The sequence below is a fragment of the Chroicocephalus ridibundus genome, chromosome 3 (genome assembly GCF_963924245.1).
Source record: "Chroicocephalus ridibundus chromosome 3, bChrRid1.1, whole genome shotgun sequence".
Classification (NCBI taxonomy): Eukaryota; Metazoa; Chordata; class Aves; order Charadriiformes; family Laridae; genus Chroicocephalus; species Chroicocephalus ridibundus.
This window is the reverse complement of record NC_086286.1, coordinates 32972019-32982420: the sequence shown is the minus strand read 5'-3', so window position 1 is coordinate 32982420 and position 10402 is coordinate 32972019. Positions and strand designations below refer to the sequence as shown.

The following is a 10402-nucleotide window of genomic DNA, read 5'->3' as shown; positions in this document are numbered from 1 at the left end:
CCCAGGCAGGCTTTGAGGTGGCAGCCAGTTGGGAGCAGGGCGGTTGGGGCTCTTCCCGGTTTATACAGTACTCCTGCAACCTGTCCACCACTCTTAGCCAGTTCTGGGAACTGCAGTACCAAACGGCATTGATGCTTGTTCCAGCCAGTGACTGAAAGGCCACTGGGGGCTGCGTCAGGTGGCTGTTGAACTTGCTCTCCCATCAGATCTATGTCTTCTGTAAAGTCTGGCAAGTGGGGAAGATGCTGAGTACCGGACTGGGATCACCACAGCCCTGCTCCAAGCTCTGCAACTGACTCACTGTTTCACCATGAGCACATCACTTCACCTTTTTTGTGACTCAGAATTTTCATCTATCAATTAGGGATTTATGAGGTTTAATTAAGGTCTGCGAAGCCCTTTGAGATCCTTGCTTGAAAGATGCTGTGCAGGCATAAAATGGTGTACGCAATGAAGAAAACAAGAGAAAATAAGTGCCCCAGACGAGAGAGAAGAGAGGGCAGGTTTCCCACTGCTTGGTCTCCCAATTACATGCTCTTTGTTTGGATGTCAACCTCGCTTTAACCTGTGGACAAACGAACTTGTTCACCCCTTCTTGCAGCAGACAGGCAATGACGTGCAGCAGCGTCTTACTCATTAGTTAGCCTTCAGTCATCTTTCCAGAAGTATGAGCAAACGGGGAAGGGGGCAGGGAGCGAGGGCGGGCGAGCAGTACGAATTCCAGAGAAAAGGGAAGTATCAGAAAGCAAGCTAGGATGTGCAAGGGCCTTTATCGCTGCTGCTGAGATCTAGCTCTGCATAGTAACAAACAGGAATAGATCTCATCTGTCCCTAGAGGTACGTGCCCCGGAGCAGGGAAGAGCTGATGAGTTACAGCAGAGAGGAAGCAAGAGAGTCTTCTTATGCAAGGCATCTATTTCAGTGTCAGAGGGGTGGTAGACTCGACCTGAAGGAGTCCGAGGAAAGTGTTTGAACCTAGCTAGTGAACAGATGTTTTATCTATGTGTGTTTTTTAAGGTTAAGGCCTTGTTTGCAAAAGTCATTCAACACGCACTTCGTTTGAAGCTCATACTTAAATTTAGGCATGTGTTTAAGACCTTTGCCGAATGGCACATGACCAAATTTGCTTAGGTGGCTTGGTGGAAACCACGTCTAAGACGAGGGAGTCTAACAGCAGCTGTGAGACTAGTGAGACCGTGAAGATCCCCAGGAGCTGCAGAAAGCAATAATATGTGAACAGCTTTGCCATACTACTCATAAGGTCAGGTTTACCTGCTGGAGGAATGGACAAAAAGGAAGCTTCATCTCCAATCTTCTCCTTTGCTTGCTGTACAAACAACCCTGTGGAAGCTGGCTCCAGTAGGTGTGGTCTGTGTATGCACTCCTGGGCGTGCCACTTTGTTGTGTTAAAAGGACCATTCCTCACCTGAAAGCAAGTTTCCAGGTTGTCACTGACAGTCACATCAAAACTCGTGACCCCTCCTATCCCCCACCCGCATGCCTTCCCTCTTACGTAAGAAAAACAGAGATACCTGTTGAGATGAATCCCAAACTACTCTGGGGTTTAGTGTCTGTCTTTGTTCCATGCTGATCTGGGACCCCTCTGCGTGTCTTTCTTCCGAGCTGCCAGGGAAAACAGATGGATGATAATTGCTGCTGGCTAGAACAGTCCCCTGCATTGGGGTCAGCTGTCCTCACTCTCCTCCTGTCTCCTGGAAAAAGCTCCCCCAGTCAATCCAGCTTTCCTCGGGGTTTCTTAAGCTTTCTGTTGGGCTGGCTGGTCTGCTCTAAACTCCATCTTTCTGAAAGCGCTGATGCCCCAAATTTGGCACAACTTTTAGCATCGGTGATCACTCTTTTGGGATAAAGCATAATAATGACCTTCTGTGACATACTTATGACACTCCATTAACATATCCCAAAAGAAATATTTTTGTTGCAACAGCAACATGCTGTTGACTCATTATATGATCCACTCTAATTCCTCCAGATCCTTTTGTGTAGTATTGCTGCTTAACCAATTATTCCAAGTAATTCATTTGTGCACTTAATTTCTCCTACCCAATCATAGTACTTTGTTGTGTTTTTATTGAATTTTATCCAGTTGATTCTGAGCAGCTTTTGCAATTTATTGAGATCACTTGAAATAATAATGCGCAGATTAATTGTTCAGAAAATCCTATGCACAGGCCCATGCCTGCACCCATAGCTGGTTCCAGAGCCCAGCCTTTCCGTCTTAAAAACAAAGGCTTCTAGCACTTGGTGGCATTCTTGCAATATTCAGCTGAAATGTCAGGCTGAAGCCTGGCAAAGCTGTGAATTTTGGAAGGCTCTTTCAATGGAAATATGGAATAAGAGCATCTGTTCAGCTGGCAGTGGCTTTTGGTCTCCGATCATTTAGCATTGATTTGAATCACTGATATTTTCTGTATTATTAGTGGTCTTCAAAGCGTGAAAATATGCAAGCTTGAAATTGGCTTATGACTGTAAGGGAGGATATGGAACTACTCTTGTGTAGTTGTACAACTGGACAACCATAGGTCTTATTAAGAATCGCCTGGCTTGGGCTTCCCCTCCAAAGGACTGGAGCTACAACTCCACGGGCATTACATTTTTCCCCTGTTCTCAGCCGAAGGGTCCGGATACATGGTGTGTTCTGGAGTGAAAATGTAGGAATTTGGTGTCCTCTGGTGGCAACTATGGGAGTTACCGTTGGCAAAAGCAAGCGTGACCCTCCAAACGTGTCATTCAGGACAACTGGCCATACCTGGGCCATGTGCTCCAGGCAGAACAGTGATATTCCTTTCCGCCCTGGACTGTAAATATTTCTAGTCCAGTCTGGTTTCTATTGTTTCTGTATGCTCACCCCTCCTATTTATTTTATGCCCAGGTAGCCGCTCCCCTTTCTGGAGTGTTGAGGGGTGTGTGACTTTGGGTTTAAGATTGACTTGATGGTGTTTGCTTGTTGTTCGCCTGTGATTTCTTTGCCTCACAAAAGGAAATTTAGCTTCTGTAAGCACCTCTGTACAGTTAGTGAAGGCTTTAGCTCCTTGTCCTTGTATGGTCCCTAAGTAAAATAAGCATGCCTGTGTCCAAAGGCCTTTTAACCCACTTCTCTAAGCACTGAATCTATTACCTCCAGGCTTGCCCCGACGTGGTTCCACTCACTGGGTGAAAAAAACGGTGAGCAAGAAGACACAGAGCACCTGGACGGCCTGTGTTTGGCCCTTTTAGCCACAAAACAGGCGAGAGCAGCTCAGAGCATTGCATAGATGGTGAACACTACGGTGGGAGGATGTGTTTGCTGCAATTTGCGGTGTGTAAAGTATGTAAAGGGAGCATGCTGAGCCATAAGCTCCTGGCTCCAGGTGCCTCTGCTGGATATGGATGAAAACTGATTGGCCTCAAGGACTGTTCAAAGGTCTGTAAGTGTTTGGTGCAACTGCAGCCAGAAGGGTCAAACAGCCTCATCCCTCATGAGGAAAAGCAGCCTTAACCTCCTCTTCCCATCTCATCCACCCTATTACCACTTGGTAGTCTCTTTTTGAAGGGCAGCACAAGCGTTAATGATACAAAAGGAATATAGCACAGCTGGGACTGGCTCTTGAGGTCAAAGGGATATGTTTTCTGACATGTAGATGCAGGCTGAGAAACAAACTTCTGCGGGGAAGTCAGGTAAACAGAGGGTTTTTGGGATGTGGGTAGATGGACTAGCAAGTCTGGGACACCATGGCACCTAGACAGGTTGACCCCACGGAGTCTTTGTGTGTTGTACCTTCATGTGGGAAGAGCTTCAGAGAGCACAGGGGAGTCAGGAGCTTCCCACATGGTTGCTGCAATTACAGAACTGACTGAAAACAGAGCCCCTTTGTGGCGTGAATACAAACAGCAAAAAGCTGGCACTGCTCTGGGAATTTTATTACTTAATGGAAAAGAATGGGAGAAAGGGAATACTAGTGTTTCTATTTTATAGAGGACCACGGCGCTTTGAGACCTGGGCTTCAATTCATAGAGGTATTTATTCAGGTGCCCATTTTCCATGCAAATCTTTGAGAATTATGTACTTTGGATATGAGACTGAAGGAACTCACCCAGAGACTCACAGGAAGAGAGCCTACATTTTCTGGTCCCTACTCTAAAACGCCATCACTGTCTATCAGAAGCAGACAGACTGCTTCTCTTTGCTATCTGCCTTCCTGCCAGCGCCTCTCTGTCAAGGCTGTGGTAGCACTGACAGACTCTCCCAAGACTGTGGCTGTAAACAGGGCTCTCCAGAAATGAACATTATCTCCTGATCTGATAACTGAGAGGCCAGCTGAAGATGAGGCCATGGGAAGTATCTGGTCCCCAGCTTCTTGCTGCCTACAGACTCAAGCAAATCCTCACGCTACAGCAACGTCAGTAAAGAGTCTTTAGCAGAGGATCTCTAAATCTTGACTTCTGCTGTTCTCTGGGCACTCAGAGCCTTCAGCTGGCTTGCAGCCACCATCAGGCCTCAGCTGGCCCGCAGAAAGGCAATGAGTAGCAGGAGCCCACAGCTCCGGGGCTCCTGCCCCTGTGGAGCAGAGGGGATTTCAGCCTATGGCATGATCTACAGCTTGTCTTTATCAAAGGCTCAGAGCTGCTAGAAAAGGCAGCGAGGAGCAGCTCCAGCTTTCACTGTGTGGGTACACCAGGTTTTTGTGACAGGCGATGGGGCATGAGGGACCTTCACCAGCTGTACAAGCTGCGAAGGCAGGTAGGGGTACCACCAGCCTCCCAGCAGCGCCGGGGACTGCCTGTGGAAATGGACTTTGTGCTTTACTTTGGTGCTAGCCTCAGGTCGGCGGCTAAAAGGGCTTGTGCCCTTGCCAAGCAGTCAATCTGTGTGGGAGGTTGCACCCTCCTGCAGGTACAAGGAAGAAAATTTGAGTTTCATTCACCTATTAATGTTGGATCTGAGGTTTCATTGTACTATTGCTGCCTTCACCTACTGCTGGGTATTTGCAGGAGGCTGCTGCTTCATAGCTCATCCAAAACACGGGTATAACTTCAGCGGTGACCTTGCTTATTTACTTATTTAGTGCCACAGCTTAGGTTTCTGTAGCAGCTCTGCTGATACCAAATGTCCAAGTGAAGAGCCCACTGCTCCAGTCATGTGCGGAGCTTAAAAAAAATTACTTTAGGATTTTGTGGCTTTGTGTTTGCATTTTTTAACAGGTATTTCTTTTTTAAAGCAATTTCAGAAACAATTTAGATCCTCCTTGTCTGCAGCTCCAGAAGCTTGGGGTTTTTTTTAAGATAGGCACCAAGTAGTACAAGGCCTTTTGGCCACTTTCAGTAACCTGCCCATATGCAGAGCGGTGCTTTCCAATTCCTGCCCGAAACGGCTAAATTAACGTTTGTTTTCTTCTTTCCCCTTGAGTATTTGCATTGTCTCCAGCAGGTGGTAGCAGCCTCCTTTAAGCTGTGCAGCTCTCCTGCCCGCTGCTGCAGAATTGCTGCCCTCTGATTCCTGTCCCTGCCTGCCCTTGGCTTCAATTCATCTCCTCACCCTCTGCTTGCATACCCGAACCCTCCTGTGGAGGATGAGCTGCTGGTTAGGCCCAGAGCGTGCACTAAATTTGCCAGCAGCGTGAGGCATGGCAACCGGAGGTGGTGGCACAACATCACGAGGAAACGTGAAATGTCTCGCTCTTGTGTGTGATTTCCTCCCAATGGTTTCACAGTGCTATAAATGTTCTACCCATTATGGATGGGGGGAGTCTCGTAGGTGGAACAATTCAGGGATATGCTTCCTAAATAAAAAATTCAGGTCTAAGGTCTTGTCTAGACAGTAGGATTAGCTGAAGCACTCACAAGTCACAGACAGGCTTTGTCTTCAAATGAAATGGAGAATCAGTCTGCTCTGTATTTCCACAACAAGTCCTCTGCTATGCTGGTGTAATATGATAGTTTTGTGGATGCGATTACATTACCCTCTGATATATGGCCTCTGCTTGTTAGCAGTTTAGGGCTACTTCCCTAACTTACTCAGTAAAAGGCTGTGCTTGTGGTGACAATCATCCTGAGTTTAAATTATGAGTGGTTGAATGCTACGGGGTTTTGTGTCTGTTTTTTGGGGGGGAGTTGTTTTGTTTGTTTGTTTTAATGTGCAGCCATAGCTTCATTACTTTGTGCTTTAAAACACTTCTCCTGTAGATGAGAACATAGGCAGGTTGTCAGAGTTTCTGGTTTTCAATATTCTGTATAAGTAAAAGGAATGCAGAAACCCCCCCCCCCTTATTTAAGTGTGCAGATAAGGAAAAACTTAAACACAAGGTAGAAAAATCCCTTGGCTTTCCCAGCTATAGCTCCCATACCAGGTATGAGAGGTGAAGCTCTAGGTATATTAGAAGCCACCTAAAAATGTTGCAATGGGCCAAGAAGCTTGGCTAATATGTTTGAGTATCTTTTGGACGATGCTTACTTTAAAGCTGTAACTGGGACCTCACTTTTGGTTTTGTGGTGTTATGCACTATTTAGGGCCTCGACATGAGAAATGTGTCCTTTGCTTGAGAACATACCAAGGCACAAAACTTCTCTTTGCCACCATCTTCCATGCAAAGCTCTTCTGTGTAAAGTTGTGTTGTCAGCCTCCTGCACCCAGGGCAGGTGACAAGAAGGCTCACACAATTCAGGCAGGATTAGCTACAAGGTCCAGCCAGCTCCCTGTGCCACCTGAGCAGTGGCAGGCACTTTAGAGAAGGCACAAGATGCTCTGTGTTCATCACTAGGTAATTAGCTGTATGGCTGCAGTTCCTTGGAGTATTCCTAAATACCATCAGCTGGGCATTGACTCATGGTCTGGAGGTTTTCATACCTTCTGTGAGAAGCAGCTTTGCCCTTGCAGTAATGCAAAAGCTTTAATTCGTCTCTGACACCTTCTACATCTAAGAGAAAATTCTCTCTTCTCCCTTTTGCAAACTTCTTTGATCTTTACTGCCACCTGCTATTTGCTATTCAATCTAGGAGCTATTTTGATGCTTGGGTGGTGGGAAGGAGTGTTTACAGAAGATTTACAAGCCTTGCAGTTAATGCTGTTTCCCTTCTGAAGCATGTCACAGTGTCTAAAGGCTAAACTCTTACTCTTGGAGCTGTGGTTTATGGCAAATGTATGAATTAATGCTATCTTCCTTTCCTTCTTTCACTTGGTGTACAGTGAGGAAGAGACTGCCTGGGATTTTAAACACTCCCAGCTCACTAAGAAGTGTGTTTCTCAGACTTGTTGATAATAAGAGCTTTCTATTGAGGAGTGAAGCAGACACTACCCCTTGTATGTCATGACAAAAACCAGCAAAGGTAACTCCCATCCACCCCGAGAATGACAGTTTGACTGACAGGTGACAATGACCCTGATGAGCCTGACCTGGGGCCTCCCTCAGCCTGCCCACATGCCTGGGAACTCCATTTCAGCTCAGCCCAACCAGGGGACCTGTTGGCTGGTGTGGTGCCCTGCCAGCGAGTAAGCTTCTAATTTTTCATTACCTTACTGGTCAAAGGAGCCTGGGTATCAAACTGTGCTTCAGGGTGTGAGATCCCCAAGTGGAACGAGCTCGACCCTCTCAGACTTGAACGTGCTGCCATGTCTGTGGTGAGTAGCTGCTTGTGCTGGTGAGGTCTATGGTATTTTTGTGCTGGGATGAGGTTGGAGGCTTGAGGCGTAGAGGGAGGTTTTCCCCTGACTGTGCAGATTCCTCCTCGTGTGTCACTCTGAACAATAGCTGTTCATGTTCAGAATTAATATTACATTCCTGTTTTTTGAAAAGTGGGCATAAGATCTACCTCCAATGTGTTTCTTCAAAGAATGTCAAATTTCAGTCATGAAACAACAGAAAGCCAAAATAAACAGCCCTTTGAAGGATGGGTTAGACTACCCAAGATGGGTGTGTTAGTGGTTTATTTAAGCATTTTAAGCTATTTACTTAAGCATTCGCCCACTATTCATGTAGGAGCTCTATCTGTGTGTCAACGGTCTTGGAAGAGACCAGCGGTCTCTCTGGTGCTTTGTGTGAGGACAGCAGGCTGTTCTTCAGAGGTTTGATGCTGACACTGTAATCAAGGTATAGCAGAGTCTCGCTGGGGAGTGTAGTATCACAGTCTAACTGGCATTTCTGCATGCTCTTTGAATCTGCAGAAATGACCAGGCTACTGCAATAGCGTCGTAGCCAGGGTTTTGGAGACCTGGGCAGAATAAGGACAGGGTTGCCAATCCTGCTTCTCTGCTAGTACTCTGCCTTGGCAAATACCAATGAGGAATACCCCAGTGAAGGAAAATTTGCCAGAAGAACTGCCCGCATCCCCTGGGCTGAAGCTGCAGAAGTGGTCTTTAATGTGCCAGTTACCAGGGCTGGTGGTACTTAAAGGTTTGTGTTACTTCCCTTGGCGCTTCTCTGCTTCTTCTCCCACCATCAGGAACTTTGCAATCTCAGGTAACACAGGAGAGGTGACACATCCCTTACATTGCCTCACTTGAGGACAGGGTTTCACAGCACAAGGCAGAGGTGCGCTGCCCTACACCATGGCTCGCTGCTGCTCTGAATGGAGGCTTGCTCTCCTCACTCAGATCACGACCCTCCCACACTCTTCTGTGCTGTCTCTCATGTTATTCACATTCCTCTGGCAGCCGGTTAAACTTAGGGTTTCTGGAGTTTCAACAAGCCAAATCAGCTTGGAGAAGGACCTGGTGGTTCTGGAGCTAGTGGAAAAGAGACAGGCACAGCATGAGGCTGGTTGAAGGCAAGGAAGGAGCAGAGGCAGGGAAGGAGATGTGGAAGAACACAACCTTCCTCTTCAGGTGGCTGTAGGCTATTACATGGGGCTCAGTTGCCTTGTTGCCTCACAAACAGAGGCTCTTTCCCTGCTTGCTAGAGACAGGCTAATGACAAATTAATGTGTTATGTATTGCCTGGAAGACCCTTGACCCTGCTGGAAGCTGACTCATGTGATTTAGGTCATCGTATTTGCTGCGAGTCTCCCTGAGAAGCGGCCAGCTGCCTCTGAACAACCGAGAGAAGCTGTGCTGCTTCTGTACTCCTTTGACCCTTGGATAGGGAAATTTATAAACTGAGGTCACACTTGTCTTTGCAATAAGATACCATTGTCACTTTGCTTTCCAAAGGTAAAGATCCTAATAAATTTTATGGCTGCTGAGTTATCAATTTGTTAAAATATAAAGGAGGAAAAAGAAGATAATTTCTTTCTTCAGAGACTTAACGTCTAACAGACAGCACTCCAAGATTATCAATTCGTACAAGCGTTTATCATGAAGCTATCGTTAGGCCTGGTGTTCCTTTGGTTGCTCTCCTCAGAAGGTAGGTTTTGAAAGGCCCTTTGAAAATTGAAGTTACACAGTATTTAGGAACCTATATTTTTAGTTGTTGCAAGGTGGGTGTATAGCAGGAGTCTTAGAAGCAGGATGAAGAAAATCTGTGAGTAAAACTGATCTTGCAGGTAGTCTGGGGTACGTTTGATCATTTTTGATAAAGATACATGCGTTGGTTTGCACTGTTCTGGGGACTGACTGTGTCTTAGGCGGGCACTAAAGCTTTCTGATGAGAAAAACATCATCAAATAATTAGACTAACAGCGAGATCTGTCCCAAAATGGTGCAGAAATTCAAGCAAGGGACAGAGGTTTTCTCTGATTTCATATCTATGATCATCTTCTTTTCAGTGATTGAAGATTGTGTGAATGGGTTAGGCAGTATCCTGGCACTCAGGACGTCATTGATCAGATTTCTGCACATTTCGGGGGGGGGGGGGGGGGGAGCCTTTGTTGCCTATGCCGGGTCTGTGAAGTTCATGTGTGGTGCCATATGCCAGTTTTGTAGGACTAAAAATGCTGTGTATGTTTTGGCTTTATCGGCTCTGTGCTTCAGCTCTCTGTCTGTAAGAAAATAATGATAAGCAATAATAGTGCTTTACCTTACCAGTAGTCTGTGAGGATGAGTATTGTCAGATGATTATAATGTGCTCTGATAAATAACTGTTAGGAGGTTTTGGTGCCTAAAATAAACAGAAGAAATGATCACATTTTGAGCCCTTTAATTTAGGGGAAAAGATGCATGGTGACTGGAGTTCCTGTGAAAACTTGATTCAGGAAAAAATGTTGCTTGATAGCAGCCTGTAAAAATTATTAGCTGAAACAGGTTAACTATACAAGCAAGGGAGGAAGGAGTAGAATCTTTCTCCCAGATTTTGGGAAAATTGTCAGAAAAATACTTGTTGGTTTTTTTTTTTTTGTGATGTTGAGAAAATTAAAAATACAAGCTAGAATTACGAAATGAATAGAGTAAGGGAGTAACTATAATATTGGGAGCAGGCAGAGTTAAAAATAATCATTGTATGGAAAGCATAAATCCAAAGTAAACTAAGAAAACTAA

General features: G+C 45.8%; 1 protein-coding gene across 1 annotated transcript in view; it reads left to right on the top strand.

Annotated features, from left to right (window-relative positions):
* Positions 1-9283: 9283 nt before the first annotated feature.
* Positions 9284-10402, top strand: part of PLB1 (phospholipase B1) — an 84651-nt gene continuing 83532 nt past the window's right edge. The window contains exon 1 of the mRNA XM_063328658.1: positions 9284-9332. Within this exon, the coding sequence (XP_063184728.1) occupies positions 9284-9332 (49 nt within the window). The remainder of the gene's footprint in view (positions 9333-10402) is intronic.